The following is a 22206-nucleotide window of genomic DNA, read 5'->3' on the forward strand; positions in this document are numbered from 1 at the left end:
AAGGATAAAATCTTAAAAACAGTTCTGAATCAGACAGGAAGCCAGCGGAGCGAGGCTAAAACTGGAGTGATGTGCTTCCGTAGCTCATTTATTCCTTTCAGACAACTCAAGACAAAATAAACTCAACTTTTTGAACTCTTTCGTACCTCACAATGTCACATGTAGCCTCACGTTGTTCATCAGGAGCCTTTAATGGCATCATGTGTCGTCAATCAGATCCGATGTCAGGAAGAACTGACCAAGGGAAGCAGTCTGTCTTGTCTCAAAAATAGTTTATTAACAATGTTCATGTTCACTTCAGATCAAACATTCACTAGAACACTTTCTGTTTACAAAGCATTATTACAATGAGCTTTTTTATATATATAAATCTGGATCCTTTATAATTTCAAATACTTCCAGAGAAAGAAAGAAAAGTTACACAACACTGAGCAGAAGCTGTTCCAAAAGAGGTGTGCATGTTAGTGCTTGTGTATATGTGTGTGTGTCTCATGCATGCATCAACATTGTAAGGACAGCTTTCTGATTTAGCGGGACATGATCTGCATACACATTAACAGCAGTATAGTACATGCTCTTAGTGATATGTTCAAACACGAGACCCTCCGCCGCTCTGTGGGAATGCTTTCATCATTACGCTGTGCTTCCAGCTGTGACAGCCAGCCAACTATCTCCGCCGACCTCTAATTCCTAAGAATTCCTTGGCGCTGAGCTTGTTGAGACCCATGAACATCATGCCACGGCTATGAGACGCTCAGCACGAGGCCTACGCTTTCAGAAACCTCGACGTGATATGAATCTGTCTCCTCTCTGCCTCCACAGTGTGCTTGTTGTCCGCAAAAACGCACAAAGTCCAGAGTCAAAATGTAGCTTCCGCCCCTTGAAAGATTTGAGGTAACATTAATATGGTGTGTAATCGATGCCCCCTCTCCTAAACACACACGCATAAAAACACAAACATCAGCTGAGTTGTAGCCTCTCCACTGGCTACTCAGCTAAAGCAAACTGTCTGTGCTTGGCCAGCAGAGGGTTTAGTTTGCATTACAATATAATAGATACAGATGTCGCCAGCCGGGAAGGTCTGGTGCCTTTTTTTCCCCCCACTGGCATTTGTAAGAAGGTTGCATGCAACATCAAAGACATCATTTTGCGACACACGTTTTGAAAATCCACCCTCCATGCAACCATGGGACATGTACAGTACATGAATGAGCAACACAGGCGGAGAGAAGGAATGCTGTGAAGAGTGTGCCTGAGGACAGTCGCTGGGCCTTCCGAGCTTCGTAGAGGAAGCCGCTTTGTTTTCAGGTCAGGGTGGTGTTCTGAGGGGACAAATGGACGGTCTCTGACATGTCCCAGAAACTAATTTTTGTTGCTTTTCAAGAAGGTCAAGAACAACACAGATCAAGAGAATAAGCCCAATTTCCTTTTTATTTAGAGTGGTACTCTGAAAAGTTTTTTTGGCAGCAATACACAGCTCTAAAGCATCAAAGGGAATCTTTAATGGCTGCAGACAGATGTTTTCCCAGTGATGCTGAGGAAATAAGCAATTCTTGACACAAAACTGGCAAAATCCTGCTCATCTGCCCAGATGATAAAGATACCGTTCTCACACGCAAGATTTTACTATTCATGTCGTAACAGCTTACAATTTAGCAAACTAATGACGCCTTCTGCTATTCTTTCAAAGCATTTAGTGAACCGAGCCTTGGAAAACATGTCAGAAAAGGTCACCGTTGACTGTCAGTTCCGTCAGCGTCACACGGCAGCTAGTTCATCTGGTCCGGGAGAGAACAACCTAAAAGGCACACCAGAACAGAGAAGGCACCAGGGAAAAGCAAACTGCTCGCACACATCTCCTCTCAAACATGTAAAGAATGTCATCCGACTGGAAACGACCGCATGCAAACAGACCAACAGCTCTAATGAGACACGACTTCCACGACCGGGCTAACCGGTCCGCCACACGGATTCCAACTGCGGGTGGGACAGGCTCGCTTGTCGTAACAAAACAGGTGAACTCAGTCACTCACAATAAACAAACAAGGGAGGTGTCACCAGGCCTCGGCCCCCCTGTGACTTCGGTTTCAGCTGTGTCATCTCCCTGTTGGTCCAAACAGCTATTGTGCATAGTTGAGTCATACTGGCTTGGCCTCTTCTCCCTCATCTAGGTCCACTAACGCTTCTGACGGGTGCATATGTGTGCAATCTTACACGGAAAGGGAAACTTTTGTTGACCGTTTTTCATGTTACAGAAGAAGCTGCCTGTCTTTATCCTCAACGTGAGTCGACTGAAAACGGAGAATGCAGGGGGGGGGGAGCTGATGTTCCATGCCGACAAAAATGACACAAGTTGACTATTTGTTGTGCTTGACGAGTTTTCACCAGCACTGACAGCCTTAGTTATGGCTTTGCTCAGGTTTCACAATGACAACACTGTAAAATGAGCTACAGTACAATGGAGAGGTCCTCAGCTGAAACGCCAGCTGGCTGACGAACATGTAGAGATGGTGGTGTACGAACTTAAAAAGGCACTAGCTCTCATGGTCAAAAGGATATCGATTTTCATTTTCTATCACGATTGCTACAATAATAAACAGAACTTGACATTCCGGACTGTTTGGACAAGACCTTACTCATGAAGACTTTATACAAGCTAAGAAGGATGCTGCTGCCAGAGCTCATGAGGAACAATATTGCATACAAATATGTGCACCTACCACAGCCTTGTTATATTACAAAAAAGGAAGAAAAACAAGTCGGAAATAAAAACATACCGTGTGTAAAGACAGATTTTGAAGAGAGAGAGAGAGAGAGAGAGAAGAGAGTAAATCAATAAGGAACTTTGAACATCATTCTAACCACGGTTGTTAATAGCCAAAGTCCGTTTCCTGTGTTAGGTTTGTTTGTGTTTGACTCATCTGCCTGCCTGCTGTCATGAAATGCAAGATACAGTACAAAGATCCTTTTGGTAATAGGTCAGTCCTTTTCATGTGTGTGGGTTTTTCTCCTGGTCAGTTGATTTTGTGGCGTCTGGACCGCTCACAGCAGCGTGCAGCCGCTTCTCTTCTTGCGCTTGCGGACCTGCAGCGCCGCTCTGGTGGCCATCTCGAACACTTCCCGCACGCCGTCCTTCGTCTTGGCGGAGCACTCCAGGTAGCCGAAGGCGCCGATCCTGCCGGCCATGTCTCTGCCTTCCTCTATCTTCACTGGTTCCTGCAGGGTTAGAGCAGACAACAGAAGGTAGCGGCGTTGGGAAAACAACTTTTTAACCTGTTCAATTAGTCGATCATCACTGCAACAATTAGTTAATAGACCAGTTGAGAAATCAACCAACTACTAGTTTAATCCTTTCAGCTATGCTTCAAGCAAAAACGGCAAACATTCTCTGGTGTTAGTTTCTCTATAAAGATGAGTTGCTGCTTTTTAACTTTAAAGGACCAAAAAAGAGCTCTGAGGTCGTCTGATCAGCGGCTGCTTGACGTAGCCAGGTCTAATTTTAAACATTGGGGCAACCGGCCGTTCTCTGGAGCTGCACCAGGCTCTGGAACAAGCTCCACCACCACCGACCTGGCTCTTCTTAAATCAAAACCTTCCTGTTTAAAACGGCTTTTAATTACTTTTATTTGTTTTAGATGCATATTTTAGTGCTGTTTATTTTACTGTTTTATTGTATATTATTTATTGTTACTCTACTGTTTTTAAGTTATTCTCTTGTGTTCACTGTGGAGCGCCTTAGTCACCCTTTGGCTGTTGTAAAGGGTTACAGAAACAAGACGACATGGTCATCAATATGCCCCGCCACGTGTGATGTCTATGAGTCTATATCCAAAATAGTGATAAAGGGCCATAACTCTGTTAAATATTATCGCACAGGTCTCATTTTCGAACTTGATCAAGGTGTCCATGGTGTGAAGCTACACACTAAATTTCGTAATCTTAGCTGTAATAGTTTCCGAGAAAAGCTGTCCCCTTCATCTTGGACGGACAGACGGACGGACGGACAGAGGCCAAACCTATATCCCCCTTTTCCACTTCGTGGAGGCGGGGGATAACAAACTTTGATCGATTATCGTGCATGTGACAGTAAATGGAGTCTCCTCTGGATTTGAATTGTTCATCAAGCATGTAGGAGACTTAACCTTAATAAAGTGTGAACTGTGCTTTTACATTTTAAAAACATTTTACACACTAAATTAATCTGCAGATGAATCAATGATGACAAGTTGGAGCTCTAAATGCAATATTAAAGGCACTAATTATTGTTTTCTGAAATAACATGAGCTGAATTTGACCTCCACCTCAGAGCCTTGAGTTTGCCGCTTCACAAACCCACACGTCATCCACGCTGAGCCGGCAACGTCTGCTTTGGATACGTAAAATCACCAAACACTTGAACTGATGACTTAGTGCTACTCTTTGTCAAACAGTTCCTGATTTCTACAGAAAGGAAAAGCTGACGGTGGCGTCTGAAAGAGCTGGAGAGCTTTGTCAACACGTGGCTATTATCAGCTGGACCTGGAGACAGACAGACAGAATGGGCCGCGATGGCATGCTGAGCCATTCTGTGACACACTGAGCCCACATGTTGTCGTCATTGTAGCGTGACAGAAAGACCACGCAGCCTTTCAGACCATGTGATGATGAGGGGAAAAAAGAAAGAAAATGATGGTTTATGCTATTTTGTATACAAATATCTTTTAGCTTCTTTTGCCTGATGATCTGATTTTCTATGACTACGTTAGAGTCTCTACTTTACATTGCTGCACATCATGGAAGACGGAGTCCTCCTTTTTTTATGTTCTTGAGATTGCCGCCATTAAAAGCATCATTGGTGGTTCTCCCATATGAACCAGAGTCTAAGAAAAGAGTGCTTTTATAGCGTTTTGGAGTCTGGTAATTCTTCATACTCATGGATAAATTGCCTTCCTGAATCATATTCTTTGAAGGTACAATCACATCAGCCTCCTGTTCATCAAAAACTGTCCTGGATTTAGCCCTAAAAACGTCTCTCCTGTCACGGTTCTGATGTGGAGAAAAATACTGAGCAGCGTGATCATAAACTGCACGGAGTCTGGGAGACGGATGCCGCGGCTCATAGACCGGCGGTGTAATGTAGTAAACACGGGGATAAAACCCAGTGCAATAATGAATCCTCCATTTCAGGTGACAGTCTTTTATTGAGTTGGGCGGAGATGATGGAAGCTGAAATCGAACGCTGAAAGTCAACCGTGGTGCAGGCTTTTATAGAAGTGAATGGGAGTCACGGCAAATATCTGCAGGGCGGTGCTGTAATTTGATCACACCTCTACCGGTACCCAAGAGCTCAGAAATATGTGCATTAATAAATCCGACAAAACACTGACTAATTAAGCTTCTAAAGTGTTTCCACCAGAATATCTACTTGCGTCTGATTAGCTGAACCCGCTGTGGGTTGACCTTCATTGGCATCCGTACCTGCTTCATCTTGGCTAGCTCTCTCCGTGTGTGCTCGTCGTTCCTCAGGTCCTTCTTGTTCCCCACCAGGATGATGGGAACATTGGGACAGAAGTGTTTCACCTCCGGCGTCCACTTCTCAGGGATGTTTTCTGTCCCGGGAGAGGCAAAAAGTGAGCCGAGACACTCGAGACGGAAAGGTAGCGAGAGGGGAAAAGGGGGCGACGATAAAAGGGGACAAGCAGTGCAGAGTCATGGCGCAGAGCACTTCTCATGATGGATTGCTCTGCAGACCGCCTGAGGCAAAGATGTTTTTAGCTGCACTAATCCTACTTCCCATCAAGTCCATTAAGGCGTTTAACAACCGGCTTGGTGGGCTGATATGAACTAGCTCGATTCTGTCACAAGATACACAAACATGTTAACAAAATATTATACAGTATACACTACCAGTAAAAAGTTTGGACAGCTTTCTACACTGCACATTAATACTGAAGATTAACCCTTTCTTGTTTCCAAAATAACTCCATGTGTATTCTTTTATAGTTTTGAAGTCTTCAGAATTAATCTACAATGTGCACAATAAATAAATAAAATCCACTGAATGAGAACTGGGAGTGTACATCACGTCTTTATAACTTGTCATACAACTTATAATGCTACTGCCATGTTTATTAAATAAAAACTAACCTAACATTTGAAAACAGACCACTGCATATAATCAGTTCCATACCTAAACTGTCGGGGCTGTCGATAGAGAAGCACATGAGGATGACGTCTGTGTCGGGGTAGGAGAGGGGCCTCAGCCTGTCGTAGTCCTCTTGGCCCGCGGTGTCCCACAATGCCAGCTCCACCTGGGAGAACAAGCAAAAGAAACTTTTGTAAGAAGCAGCACACACCTAAATACATTTACTGTCCGTAGAGGTGGCTTTATCTTGGTGTGAGAAACAGAACAAATCTTATTCGTCATTATCGCCGTCATTCCTTTTGTTGAAAGTCACCGATACAGTCAGCAAAAATATAAACGCAACACTTTTGTTTTTGCTCCCATTTTTTAGGAGATGAACTCAAAGATCTAAAACTTTTTCCACATACACAATATCACCATTTCTCTCAAATATTGTTCACAAATCTGTCTAAATCTGTGATAGTGAGCACTTCTCCTTTGCTGAGATAATCCATCCCACCTCACAGGTGTGCCTTAGACTGACCACAATAAAAGGCCACTCTGAAAGGTGCAGTTTTGTTTTATTAAAAAAAATGGGAGCAAAAACAGAAGTGTTGCATTCATATTTTTGTTGAGTGTAAATGGAACCTGTCCCACCAGCCTCGGCATAATGCTGTCTACTGATCCAGATGAAAACATAAACATTTATGACATCATTACTGGTGAGGTTTTCTCATCCACTGAGAGCTGTTGACTGTTTGGGCAGTGATGTATGGGCCCTGAGGCATGTGGTGCATCTGAGTAATTTTCCCAAGGGCCACTGCTTTAAATAGGAGGAAGCAAATTATGTTACCATTCCTGAACTTGAACACTTTTCTCCTCTGGCCACATGCACCTTAGATCTTGATCATAACTTGCGATTTGTTTGGCGTTTTCTCCCTTTGTACAGACTTTTACTGCTCGTCACTACAGCAGCTCTGCCCTAACAAGACCGTTCTGCTGTCAGTGTTGTGGAAGTGAACTTGAGGACTGGCCTCATCCCATCACACTGCTGATTAATTCAATTAGGGAAAGTGGGAGATTAGCGAGCATCAAACCGGGAACCTTCTGTCCCTGTGTGGGCATTAACAGCCTGCCTTCACTCGCTCTTTAGCCGACTCACTGGATTCAGGAGAAACGGGGGAAAAAAAAAAACTTTTGCAAAGTTTTAAATACTGGAGCTTCACTGGAAGACATTAGATTCTGGTTTACCCACAGAGAGTACAAGAATCAATCCCAAAATAGAGGCTTGCAGAGGCAGAAGGGTGGGAGGCAGCCGAAAACCATTGAGACTGCATTAGCAAGCGGAGCATTGTGTTCCCACTGGACTAGTTGTAGGCTGCAGACTTTGGGGAGGAAAAGAAAGAGGAGGGGAAAACAGCTATTTATAGAATCTACTCAGTCCACTGGAGGTGGGAAAGAAAAGGTTGTTGAAGAACGCAAATCTAATCCAGCTGGCTGTATAAGAGACAACTTGAAATGGGACTGCCATCCTCTAGAGAGACCTAAAGAGCTGACACTCATATCTTTTCCAGAAATTTCCCCTTCCAGACTGATGTCCATCACGGATCCCTAACTTTACATTTCCTGTCCAGAGCTCAGCAGTTAACCCCTCCCTGCCTGCCTGCATGTAAGTACAACCAGTACAAGGACAGGAAATGAGAGACGTTTATCGAGCCGGAGCAGGAGAACAGTCCTGAGGGAAGGAGGGGGATTGCCAGGAGACATCCCTGTTCCCTGTCTGAACAGGAAGCTGGGAAGTAGAGTCATTTCCTGTTTTGCCCAGAGGTGATCCTGCAGCGATGGTCGGATCAAGAGAACAAAATCCTTTGACATAACAAGCCATCTGCAGCTCAGACTCGACCCTCTCCGACCAACTCCCCATGACTCAGATTCAAGACGTCACAAACACTCCGGAGCAGGACTTCGTTAAAAACACTGTTGGTTTCATAACTCTGCAAAGGACCACTAGCTAAACCCCCTCTCCCAACTGTCCAATCACAGCTTAGCAACAGTAACTAAACAAAGTCTTGGTGAAGGTTGTGCGTGGAGCTCTTATCCAAAAGCAAAAATACACAAACGATAGTATAAGCAATGGATTAAACAGTGCATTCGTCTGTTTTTCGCAGATGCAACTGCAAGCTTGTGTGGCCAAGCAGTTCATTACCTACAGCAGGGCTTTCCTCAGGTTTCCAGGGTTGCATTAGAATTTACAGACCAACCAATTGTCGTGAATTAATTCCCTCCATGGCAGCAAAAAATGGTACAGGAGCATTCACAATGTCTTGCAGGTCAAACTGGGAGACCAAACACCTTCAGTTTGTGAGACTAAAAGACTCCCTATAATTGGTCTACCAACATTAACGCTACAAAATTAGCAATGGCTCTATCCAAAAATATCCAATATCTGAACACATAACTGTCTACTATTTAGTGACGTCCATTTTTATTCAAGCCAACATGGTATCCTCTCTCTCCAGAGTTGTGGAGAACTCTGTTCGTTCATTTCAGTCACTGCATGAAACCGTTCCTGTTTGGTATTAAAACCCTGCCTACAAAAGTAATGCGACCAATGCTGCATTACTTTATAGAATTACAGGTATTTTAAAGTAAATGGTTAATGAAGAGGCCCTGTTTCCCACCAGCATTTTGTTGCTGGTAGTTGTCAGTGTGTATATAAGCTCTCTGTGCTTGCACTAGGGAAAATTTATCTCTAGCCACTGTGGCTAAAGTGCTAGAATTTTGTTTAGCCACACTTTTTCAGTATCTGTACTGTGGCGCAAGAAATTTTGAAAAAATGGAGTAATTTTCCTGCATTCTGGTGCATTTTGAGGCCAAAAATTATGTTCAATATTGCTTCAGTTTATTTCAACATTTTAATTTAAAAAGTTACTCACACACAATTTGCATCTGGAGTATTTTTATTTCTAAGTAATAGGAAATATGCACAACAATTCCTGTAAAAAAATCAATATATCAATCATGTCACTGTAACATAAAACACACACTCATTCAATACTTGTTCAGACTAGAAAGTCCTGAATCTTACTTTCCTGATAATGATAATCTTACCTCTCATGTGTTGTACAGTTGCCCAGCATTCACCATTTGTTGTACATATGATATATATATATTTTTTAAATTCTGTATCTTTCTATTTAAAATGATTTTTCAACTCTTCAATCACCCTCTCCTTGTCCTCCTTGTTGTACGCCTTCCCAGGGTTAGTCCGAATCCTTTTTTCTGATTGGCTGAGACGAGACACGTGACCGTGTGCATCTATTAAAGATCGGAAGCATTCGGGTCGTTCCGGTTATACTCGGTAGCGCTCTTCAGTAAAGGAGACGCGGTTTGTTATTTTCTTTAATTATCGCTCGGCAAATTACGAAAAAGTTGTAAGTTAACCCTTTTTTCACATTTATTAGGCAAAATTAGCTTCGCCACCGTGGCTAAACATGCTAAAAATGGCTTCACCATTCTGAGGAAGGCTTCGTCTATGGAGAAGTGGCGAATGGCTAGCGCAAGCACAGGATCTGTCCTGTTGTTATTTGATGTGGAGGAATCAGCATTCAGTACGACCAACATGGTGTTTATGGTCGCACAACATACAGATCAGCCATAATCCTAAAGGTCTTTAACCTTGCCAGCAAGTTGATTTCTCGCGATATTTGTGAGGTCACAAATCTCTCAAGAAACCATCTTGCTCTGCTCCCGCATTCACTGTTCGTACAGCACCAAGTTGGTTCGGGCCAATCATGCAGCAGTATTCGTGTGTGGGGCGGGATATCCGGGTGTGAAGACGACACCAAGCGCCAGTAGATCAAAACAAACATGGCAACGGAGGACAACGATCGTGTAGATGCTGCAGTTAAGTCAGTTTTAGCTGAATCTCCTGTCGCTTCTTTGAAGGAAGAACAACGAGAGGCGCTTTGCGTATTTCTGGATGGTAAAGATGTTTGTGCTTTTTTACCTACGGGTTTTGGTAAGAGTTTAATCTACCAATTGGCTCCGCTCGTTGTGAAGATCCCGCGATTGGCTAAAAACAAACCTGTCAGAGGCGGGACATACTGTTGCATTGTCCAATCCGTGCCTCTTTCCTCCGAACAGATTTACATGGAGCGGTCCCAGATTGATATTGTGGAGTACTATCAAGTACTGCACAATTATTATCTCACATAAAGTCCTTATCATAAATAAAATACCACTGTCTACACTACAATGAAGGGCATATCAACCGGAGAGAATGCTGTTTCTGTTTTCAATCTGGGACCTGTTAGATAGACCTAATAACATCCAATTGTATCATTTGTATTTTAAAGCAGCAAAATCTTTGGTCCTGTTCATTAGATGGCCTGCTGTTGTCTTTCTTTATGGTAAATCTTCCACCCTGATTACTGTAAATGCTTTGCAAGAATGGAAAGACTGACAGATGTAGCAGCAATAACTAAGAGGGAAGAGGCTTAGTAAGCAGTCATATAGGCCAAATATGTTAAGACATATCAGAACGGCGTTGGCTTACGACACAAAATGAAAGATCTCTGTGTGTCCAAGATGACAAACATTAACACTATTATACTCTGTAGTTCAGTGTCAATAGCACAAACCTGTTTTCCATCAACCTCGATATCAGCAATGTAGTTCTCAAACACTGTTGGGACGTAGACCTCAGGAAACTGGTCTTTACTGAAAACAATGAGAAGACATGTTTTCCCGCAAGCTCCATCCCCAACAATCACCAGCTTCTTCCGAATGGCTGCCATATCTGTGGGGAGAAGAACAAGAAGTTCTTACAAACAGACATCAAAAAAAAAAAAAAAAAAAGGCAAAAGAAACTTCTCTTGCCGTTAGGGGAGATTACACTTGTCACATTGAAGCCAAAAAACACAGTCACACATTGTCATCTGTTTGTGTATTCCATACTACAGATATTTAAATTATTTGCTGAGATCCCAGGAACGCGAGATAAAGCAAGAAGAAAATGTCAGAAGAACACTTTTTTCTACTGGTGCGGTGGAGCTCCAAAGCGACCAATCTGACATCTGTGACTGACAGCACCGCATCACATTACACCTGAGGGCAGCCTCTCTGATCTGCACGTCGTCACACACAACTGCAGTCACAGACCTTGAATCCCCAATGCCAAATCTAGACTACAAAGCTACATGAAAAAGACAGAGGAGATGGAGGAGGAGAGCGCAGTGAGGGAGACGAGAAAGAGAGGAGGGATTCTGAGACAAGCTAGGACATGAAGGAATGCGCTATCAGGCTGCTGCTCCACCCCATTTATTTCCCTCTGCAACATGCATGGAGGAAAGCGTGATGGAAATTAGAGCAGCTGCTGAACTACACGGTGGAGTCGTACAACAGGCAAAACAATACTCTGCCTTTCATCTGCTTTATCGGTTCTTTTCAGGAATACTTTGATAGTTGATGATTGCAAACTTATCTCAAACTTAATTAACATCAAAAAAAGAACAAGAGCTACACCTGCAAGGCCATATGCTGTGATGTGTTGTAGCGCAACTGCTTACGATGGGTTCTGCAAACTGATGCACACCGTAGTGCAAAGAACACCACGCAAGCATTCCCCCCACCAAAACAACATCATGTCAGCCAAAACTGATGCACCTCTGTCGACATGGTTGAAATTTTTACAGCTGCGCTTCGGGAAGCATTGCTGGTATTTTTGTGCACAAGATACATGATTCCACTAAACGAACTGAACCGTGAACCATTTCTGCAGCATCCCCGGAGCGGAGGGCTGGTTTGGCTGGTGTGGGTTGCAGGCGGCGTGGGGATGAGTTAGCAGTGCAGCTGATGGATGAGCTGGAGCCCCGCTGCCTGGGAGCAGCTGTGCATATAGTCATTTGGCTCCTCACCTCATCCACTTTCTGCCAGACAGCCTTGACAGCAATCCTCTTCATGAGGGCACCCACTTATCAGGGGAAATTCATCTTTCAGCGCCGCGGGCAAAAGTTTGGAGTCGAGTCCGCCCCGACGCCCACTTTTAATCTCTGCTCAGATGCACGGCAACACCAGCGCTTTTAACGAGCAGCACCAAACCATTAATCAAAAGCCATCCCAAAACACAGACTCAGGTTATTAGTCAAACTACTGTTGTTCTGGTGCCACAGCAGATCATCTGGATGACTTGCTAAACATATCCCATGCAGAGCTGGGGGATATGTGCAAACATGTCTCAATCTTTCAACATTTTAAAGCTAATGCCTTTCAGTATTTGCAAAGACTCAACAAGCCATCAATGATAAGCTGCAGTGTAAACAGCTGGATTCACATGTACAACAAAAACAAAAAGAGAACCACAGACCGCATGGATTGCAGGAGAGGAATAGTTTGATACCGCTCAAACCTACATAAGAAAAGATAAGATCTTCTACTTTATTCATCCCAGAGGAAATTATTTTCCCAGAGTACAATAAACAATAAACAAAGGTTAGTGGAATATGCACAACTACAGAGATTAGCAGTAAAACAGAAATAACAAAGAATACAGAGTACAAAATGTAAATTTCTAAAAGTGTCTTAAATGTGTAAAGTGTCTAGAAAAAAATAAGAATTAAAATAAATAAGAAAAATAATTTTAAAAAATTTAAAAAAAAGACAACACAAGTAAAAGATGAAATAATAAAGTTAAAGTTCTGAGATAATTTTGACATTTTTTTTCTTGGAAAGTTGGTCAAAAAAAATAAAGCAACTGGCAAAATGTCTAAGTCGATTAATCATCTAACTCCTGCAGTTCTAACTGGCATTTAAAGGCTATATGAGCATTTGAATTTTACACTATGGCATCAATTTACAGAACAAACGCAAATAAATATGTACACTTGTGCAAATTCTGCAAACCAAAAGCACATAGAATCACTTTAAAACCTAATATGTAATTGGTAAATTAATAAATGGGTTGAGTAGCACAGTGAGGAACGAGAGAAATGCTGGAAAGAGTAAAAAGAAATGAAGGAATTACCTCCCGGCTCTATTTCCATGCACATTCGGAGCTGGCACCACCAGCAGCTACACTGGAAATTTGGGGCGTTTGCTTGTTTGACATTTTTATTAACATCTTGGTTACTGGTTCCTTCTCTTTGGAAACTGTGGTCATGGTTTAATCATATTTTCTGCCTTGTGCCCGAGGGCTGTGTTAGAGCTGCAGAGGTTTTACCAAGAAAAGACATGAGTTTGAATTAAGGCTACTGTAGTTTGCAGAGTCCTGCTCTTTCTACGTGTTTAAAATGTGATTCAAGAGAAGCAATCAAATCCCCTAAATGCACTGTAAAAGGACAACTCGAAATGATTTTCCACTTGAGCTGCATGTTATACAGTGAAAGCTTCTGCCTGATACTTGGAGCCCACAGACGCTGCACAGCATCTCTCGCTTTGCAGAGATTGCCAACTTGACCGGAGACAGCATGAACTAGATGATGGGTTCAAAGCCAAACAAGTGGGAGACGGCAGCACCGAGGCCTCAGAGGCTCACTCTGTGAAACAAAACAATCCACTTCCTGTTCTGTGGAGCCTGGGAGGAGCTTTTGGCTGCAGTTCTGTTTGGACAGGCCTCAGCAGAGCCGGGACACGGAGAGAGCAGCCAGAGGCGACGCAACACACAAACACGCCTGCTTTCTCACACGCACACAGTTGCTCTGTTTTAGCTGCACAATGAGTTTTTCCTCTGTGGCAGAGATAGTGGAAGCTTATGAAGGAACATCTTGACACATTGGCAAAAGGAAATGATGCGTGAACATCTCCCATATAGTCACAAACTGTGTAAATTACTCAGGATGCCGATGACTGATGGCTTCAATTTGGGCACTAATGGATACTAATGACGGCGACAACTGAAGAGGAAGTTCAGGTGGTTGCCAGGAGTAACCGATTTTTGGTGTTCCACCCAGATCGAACCTGTTCGTCATGATTTAGCCAGCAAAAACTCCTATACACCCTCTCCACATTTGTATACCTTCATGCCGATTCAATGGAAACATGTGAATGGGTGGCACTTATCTGCAACCAGTATCAGCTGGCTGACCTTTAACCGCACACACTAGTGCACGAGTACAGTCGAGGGATTAACCGTCCTCATGAAAGCAGCGACAAAAGCAGAAATAGTTTGGCATCACTCTGCTGTCTCTACATAAATATCACTCAGTTCGGGGTGCAGACATTTTCAATTACCTGTCACCGCGACTCGACACAATGCAGAGGAGATTTATCTGCTGCTGCACGGAGATACGCTTGAACATATTCATAAAGCGTCCCATCACGCTGAGGAGAGGTTGACTGAGGCCTGCCTTTAACTGAGGCACAGCAGGAAGCGACCCTTTGAAATACACTGAGCCACATTCACAGTCACTGTGAAATAACAAAAACTCCTGTTCATTCATTCCTGGCAATGCAACACGGCCCATTCATTACAAGTGTGCTTTTCTGGAGGTCTAATCTGCCCCAGTAACATCTTATCTAGACTTAGAATGAAATAAATACCACTGTGGCTGCTCTCAAGAGGAGTTGTTGTTGTCTCGTGTCGTCCTGCGGGTCAAAATTAACCCGCTTCAAAGTTTGAAAATGTGGAAAAAAATAGATTTCACAGTGAAACCTGTGATGTCCATATTTTCAACATTTTTGGGAAATCTTTGAACATTTTTTTGGAGGAAAAAAAAAAGAAATGTTAAAAATGTTTCTTAAGAACATTCAAATAATCAACCAAAATCCAGCAAATTTCGCTGGACTTTGGTTGATTTTTATGTGAATGTTCTTAAAGAAACAATTACAAGTTTTACTAAAGTATTTGTAATCACTTCAGATATTTTTAGGATTTTTTTGGAAGATTTTTACTCATTTTTTGAAAATATTTACAAAGATTTTCTCGCCAAATTTGGGGGATTTTTTAAAAATAAAACTTTTAAAGAACTATTGTAATTTTCTTCCTGAAGGATTTGGCAAATTTTCAGAAATTTGGTGATTTTTTTCTGAATTTTTAAATTTTTTTCAGACAAGGTGCCCATAAATGAGGACAACAGGAGGGTTAAGTGTTTTCTCACAGAGTTGCTGCTGTTGTTTTCTGAAAAGCCTTGAAGCTTGTAGGTCTGCTACTCAAAGCCGGAGCCCCTGAATTGTACTTGATGTCTCACGGGCAGCACGCCTCCATCAACATTTGCATCATTTAGACGCAGGCTGAGTTTGCTCTGAACAGCACAACTCCTCGTCACAGCCTGCACATGTCTATAAGCTGTGAGCGGTTAAACTTTTGTCATGCCGTTTCACAAAATATAACATGAGCATGACCATAAAAAAGGAAAAGATTTGGGGGGGGGGGAAAACTTCTTCTTTGTCATTTATTCTTTTCACAGTTTCTCCACGCTTGTCCTAAAGCCAGGCCTTACAGCTCCTTTATAAACACACTACCAGTCAGAAGTTTGAACACACCTTCTCATTTAATGCTTTTTATTTATTTGTATTATTTTCTGCACTGAAGATTAACTTTTTTTTTTAGGTTTACAACATAATTTCACCTGTATTTGTTCAGTATTGATCTACAATGTATCATAAAATCAATAAAAAAAACATTCAGAGAGAAGGTGTGTCCAGTCTTTTGACTGATAGTGCAGTTCTCCGTTTGCTTTCTTGCTCAGAGTTAAATAAGCAGACCAACACCACTAACAAATCTGTCTTTTAATATGTAAGCTTATTGAGATGACAGCAAAATGACTCGTCTAGATCTGCCCAAAGCTAACAAAATTCACCTACAAGTGCCTCTAAAGCTAATTAATAACTTAACAAGTCGGTTTAATCTGTGCAGAAACTGTGTAAATAAAGTATGACATGCTGTGGTTTTATGGGAACTGTGTGGAGGAGCAGGCAGAAGTAAGGGTTTAAACTGTTGACTGAGACATCCAACTAGTGATCCAGTAAACTGTGACGGTCATTTTTATTCCACCAAGGACTGGCAGAGATATGAGAGGCGGAGATATGAGACGATCGGCGTCTGTGTGTCTGCAACATTACTCAAAAACTGACGAACAGATTTGGATGAAATTTTGATGGAAGCTCAGAAACAACACAAGGACCAACTAACTAGATTTTGGCAGTGATGCGGCTTACAGTCTGGATCCATGGATTTCTTAAAGATTTCTGTATCATTTCCAGATAGCAGCACGGTGTCACTGTAACCATGACAACAAGAGAACACTACATCAGCTGCCTGCTGACGATCACATGACTGTGATCCCGACTGAGCAGTCTTGGTGGAGTACTGCGCTGAGTGCTTTTCTTGTTCAATACATTTTAGTTTTTCCATTGAAACCAATCCACACAATAACCCAGAATGATATTTAGATGTAGATCAAAGGGCAATTAGAATGAAGAAAGTATCACTTTGTGTTTCAGTAAGTAAGACAGATGCAGGCGAGCGTACGCACAACTCCATCCACCATTAAAATGCAAAGGAAAGCAAAGCAGCACTACTTATTCAACTACCTGAGCAGTGGCCCCGGGTTAATGAACACACCACCTCTCTGCTTCTCTAAGGAGGGTTCCTGGGGCCAACAGGAGTTATGCAACAAGCCAAGCAGAGTTAGTGCAGAGCAGAGGCCGACCTGCACCGATGACTGAGGGCTGCCCTTCAGTCCTCATGTGAGTTTAATACCAACAACAACAACGCTGAGCATAGACAAACATCCAGCTAATAAAAGGCCTGTTGTTCCTGATGACTTTTTCCCTTCTGATGTCCTGCAAACATCTTACAGGAAATGAGCCCAAACAAACTCGTCTCACAAACTTCCCCGGGCTGCACCTGTTTTTTTTATTATATCGCGCTAGACCCCCCCAAAAAATCCAGACTTTCAGATCAGCTGGTGATAACAGCATTGCAAAGTTATTTCCTGGCTACTTTTTTCTGCCACTTACTCTATTCAGGAGCGGTCAAAGAGCTCTGTTCAACTATGACTGTAGATAAAGACTTCAGCACTAGCAGAGCAATAAAAGCAGGGCAGGAGTTTGACAGATAAACACGATCACCCAGAAATTCTAGTCGAGACTGGATCTCCACGGAACAACACAAAGCCGGAGAATAAAAATAACTTTAAATGTTCTTCAGGAACACAATTTAACAGGAATGTCCTCCAGCAACTTTGGCATGTCAACCACAAGTCATTTCTAAGGGGGAGTTTGGGGGTTTTTGTACCCATTTTTAGCCTCAAGAGGTGCGAGCTAACGGCGCATTGTTGCCGTTAGAAAAGAAACAACCCTACAGATGTGAAAGCACCTAAGATTTAGCCTCACCTCTGTGAGTCAGCCTGAGAAATGGGCCAAAGTTCAAAAGCTGGCCGAGGCTGCGGCTGAGACTCAGCAGACGGCCCATGACACCAGCTGTCTGCACCACCTTAACTCGGATGTGAATAACATCTTATCGGACTAAATCTGACAGGCGGCAACAGCCAGCAGATCACTTGGAAGGTCAGACATTTGGTCACTGCTCAAAAAAAAAAACTAATCTTATCAGAAAGCTTCAGGCTGTGTCAGATCAGGCATTTATGGATTAAATGTGGGGATTCCTGAGCGTAAGCCGTCGACTCAAGTGCAAAAAAACTGAAATGTGAGTGCTGAGCTGTCTTACACAACAGCAGGAACATACACAGCAGATCAGGTCAGCCGCTCACATTCTTTAGGCGCATGTTACACGCACAGCAGCTCCTTCGTCTCACTGAGTCATAATCTTACTGGTACACCCATGGAAATGAGCAAATGTGCCAACATTCAGCCAACTCAAGCAATAAAATCAAGCATGTTATGTATTTTAAGGCCTCTTTAGGACAATGAGTTATCTATCTGTGTGAAGAAAACCAGAGTTTTAAAATGTCCCATTCTGACGTGAGTATAAAAGATATTCTATCTAGGCAGGTATGAAGCTACAACTTAGCTTAGCAATGAATCAGCCTTCGATAACCACCTCATGGTAATGATAAGCCTCCAGGAAGTCACTGCACCCCGCCAAGAGGGTAGCTGTAAATGTCCTATCCACACTTTGACTTGTATCCAGATAAAACAAACAAGACTCATGAATTTGTAAACTTTAAATGTGTTCATAGGTGGAGCCAGGCCAGCTGTTTCTAGTCTTAATGCGAAGCTAAGCTAATTATTTGCTGCCAGTAACTTCATATTTACCACAAGCTTTATTCAATCCCTAATCATAAACCGTCTCTGATTTACTTGAAACTTTGTCTGTGAAATTTTTAGCTTAAAATGTCAAATATTTGTACTTTGAAAGAAGCCTGTCAGCAGCCTTTTAGCACACTGAAATTTGTTTAATGGCACGATCCATCCGTCCATACACCACTTAATCCTCATTCGGGTCACGGGGGGCTGGAGCTTATCCCGGATGACTTATGGTGAAGGTTCATCTGGACAGGTCACCAGTCTATCACAGGACTACATTTACAGACAGACAATCACACTCACATTCACACATACAAGCAATTTAGAATCATCAATCAACCTCAGCATGTTTTTGGACTGTTGGAGGAAGCGCAGAGAAAGCCCACATATGCAAGAGAACATGCAAACTCCACAAAAAAAGATCCCAGGCCCAGGCTGGGATACGAACCGGGGATCTTCTAGCTGTGAGGCAACAGTGCTAACCACTGATCCACTGTGCAGTAATGGCATGATGAGTAATAGATGTGGGTATAAAAAACTCTCAAATTTAAATGTGTGGAGAAATAAGTAGCTCAGAAAATATTTAACATATCATGCTAAAAGTGCACAAACATTTTTATAAATATCCATATTTTATGCTATCAAAATGTTATCGAAATCAGCATTAGTGGAGCAGAACTTTAAAAAAAAAATGTGATGATTTGAGATGGAATGACACACAACAGAGTCTTTTCATCCACATCTTGGCAAACAAAACGAATAAACTTCTTTCAGTCCTGTTGGTTGTGTTTTGGTGTGTGAGGACGCTTACACAATTAGAGCTCGTCTAATCACCGTATCAGCTGGCCATCTTCAGATTAATGACCCGCAGCCTGCTAACCTTCACGGCTTCTGCCAAGCCGCCGCGATCTTAAAAATACACCAAAGGAAGTCACTCCTTAATAGAAGTAGGGCAGGACAGGAGAGCTAAGCCTGCCGGTGACAGCCTGAACCGGACGACCAAACTCAGAGATAGACAGAGGAACCGGATACAGCGTCTGCTTCGAGAGAACGGACACATCATGACTCACTTCTGTTCAATAGCTGAGGTCATGAGCACACAAACAGGGATGACCGGCTCCCTGAGAGGACTCCACCGGGTTTCCTGAGCTCAGACACCAACTGTAGGGCTGCAGCTAACGATTATTTTCATCATCGACCACCCTGGCTGCGCTTTCTCAAACAATAATAATAAATTGTTTGGTCTGCAATGTTAGAAAGTAGTGGAAAACATCCATCACCAACGGCTTGCTTTTTCTTTTTCTTAATTATTTTTGACAAGCACTCCAACCCCCAAAAGATATTAAGTTTTTTGACACAAATTAAATTAATACTTTCACATTTAGTGACGTCATTTTCAGCTCCTTTTCCCTCTGCTCTAAAAGCTCTGCTCCAGCGAGGACAAATATTTCACCATGCGATCATTTGATTGATTGAAAAATATAAATCAGATCATCATTTCTGCAATTTTTCAAGCAAAAAAGGCTTCAGTTGATCCTTTTTTATACTGCATTTAATTTTAACTTCAATATTTTTTGACTTGTGACTGAAAAAGTAACAAAAAAAATAATTCACATGACCTTTGAACACATAGAAATCTAAGCAATGATCAACCACTTCATCATTTGGGTTATAACAGATCAGAAAATGGTGTTACAGCTTCTGTTTTGTACAAAATTAAACTTAAACTGGCACACAAAAACAAAACTAGTCATTACTTGCAGTGCTTTTGCTTGTTAACCCTCCTGTTGTCCTCATTTATGTGCATTAAAAAATATTGTTTCCTTGTCTGAAAAAAACCCAAAAATTCAGCAAAAAAAAAATCCCCAAATTTCTGAAAAATTGCAAAACCTTTAGGAAGAAAATTCCAATAATTCCTTAAAATTTTCGCTTAAAAGTTTAAAAATAAAAACAAGAAAATTCCTCTTACATATATATCAGTTAAACTTCTAATAATTTCTTTAAGAACATACAGAAAAAAAAAATCAACAAAAATCCAGCGAATTTCACTGGATTTAGGTTGAATGTTCTTTAAAAAAAACTTTTTAACATGTCTTTTTTTCACCAAAAAATGTTCAAATATTTCACAAAACTGTTGAAAATGTGGACATTTTCACTGCGAAAATATTTTCCCCCCACATTTTCAAACTTTAAGACGAGTCAATTTGACCCACAGGACAACAGGAGGGTTAATAGAGTTAAATGATCAACTTTCTGACGACAAACCAATTGATTAATCGACTCAGTCTACACGTGGATAAGCAGTTTGGTTGGTTTTTCAAAACGTTTTTGGAAAATTTGTAAGAATAATGAGTGAGTTCTTCCTATTTAAAGCGCACTAATAGGGTTGGATTTACACTCGGGTTACTTCATTACTAAGACAACTTGGGCGTTTCAGCCAGAACCACTCAGCCGTGGGCTCAAATGTGTTTTAGCGATGTTTGAAAGCCACTGCCGGCTGTTCAAACTGAAACTGTGAGTGTTTCTGATGAGGAAACGAGGTGTTCCCAGCAGTGGGGATGGCTCATTACGAGATTTGCCATGCGGAGTTGCTTATTGAGGTCGCAGCTCTTGGACAGACTGTACATACCGACAGCAGACACTTTGAAACTAACCACAATATCAACAGTTGTACCGAAACACACCCCGGCAACTACAGGCACAGTAAATACACTTCCAACCACTACAAACCTCGGGAGGGTAACAGCAGAATGTTAGTACGAGGACAAGCCACCACCTTGTTCTTTCACCCAAGTAAGTAGCTATAATTAGACCGACGACTTGTGTCAAATAAGAACATTCAGCCGAAGCGCAGCCTCCGGTTCAATAGTTACCTGTCGTCAGCCGGTTGAGATGTTTGTAGGAATATTAATCCTCCCTTTTGCTCTTTCGCTCTTGATCGTGACACACACTTCTTGCTGCAGTGTTCGCTAATTTTACAGAGAGGGTGCTGAGGAACGGGGCAGGCGAGCAGAGATCCTCCCACCGACACAGCGACAAGCTAGGCTAGGCTAACACCCAGCCACTTCCGGTGTGGACTTTCAAAACAAGAGGGTCAGCTCGTCGGTCACTCGTTTTTATTTTTTTTCATGCTGGCAAACTCGCCTTGGAAAAGTATGAGAAAAGCTGTTTTATGTAGCATTTAATTGATATGTGATTGTTGATAAAGGTTACAATTTTACAAAATTTAATTCTTGATTGCAAAATGTCCATGCACCTTAGTTAGTTTGATAAAACCGTTTTCCCATTACCTGTCAAATCATTTTAAATCACACCAATTCACTTTAAATCACCGTGCCTTGAAATGTGTTTCATTTAGTATTCTATAGATTTTAAAATTAGAAGTGTTTTTTATAGCATTGTATAGCAAGAGTATATACAGACCTTCAATGCTAATGTTACTAACCTGCCTGTCCTGTCTTTTTTGCTATTTATGTTGTTGTATGTACACTGCTGAACACTTGAATTTCCCCCGGCATTAATAAAGTATCTATCTATCTATCTATCTATCTATCTATCTATCTATCTATCTATCTATCTATCTATCTATCTCACATTGGACCCCTGGATACAGAAGTGGGTCAAAAATGACCTGGTGAGGTCATTTTCTTGCAATATCTTTGTAATAAAAAGTTTTTCTCATTTCATATTTCAGCTATTCCTCAAAAAACACATTTTTGTTATCATTCCACTTAAAATTTTAATTTACCTTTTATACTTTTTAAAAAATATATAATTTCTGTATTACTACTCCAAGCTCTTCGTAATATACAAGACGTGATAAAGTGCACAAACCTGATGGAATGGAGAGCAGCAACAGCTGGAGGAAAAGAATAGAAAAGTGTCAACAGAATGGG

General features: G+C 41.9%; 1 protein-coding gene across 1 annotated transcript; it reads right to left on the reverse strand.

Moving 5' to 3' along the window:
- Positions 1-255: 255 nt before the first annotated feature.
- LOC110958078 (rho-related GTP-binding protein RhoA-D) lies at positions 256-21354 on the reverse strand. Its single transcript, XM_022204391.2, has 5 exons — positions 21184-21354; positions 10747-10904; positions 6170-6290; positions 5458-5588; positions 256-3216 (listed from the first exon to the last, which is right to left on the reverse strand). Exons 2-5 carry the CDS (start codon positions 10900-10902, stop codon positions 3043-3045), a joined length of 582 nt encoding a protein of 193 aa, XP_022060083.1. The 5' UTR covers positions 10903-10904; positions 21184-21354; the 3' UTR covers positions 256-3042.
- Between the last annotated feature and the right edge of the window lie 852 nt (positions 21355-22206).

The sequence above is a fragment of the Acanthochromis polyacanthus genome, chromosome 5 (assembly GCF_021347895.1).
Source record: "Acanthochromis polyacanthus isolate Apoly-LR-REF ecotype Palm Island chromosome 5, KAUST_Apoly_ChrSc, whole genome shotgun sequence".
NCBI lineage: Eukaryota > Metazoa > Chordata > Actinopteri > Pomacentridae > Acanthochromis > Acanthochromis polyacanthus.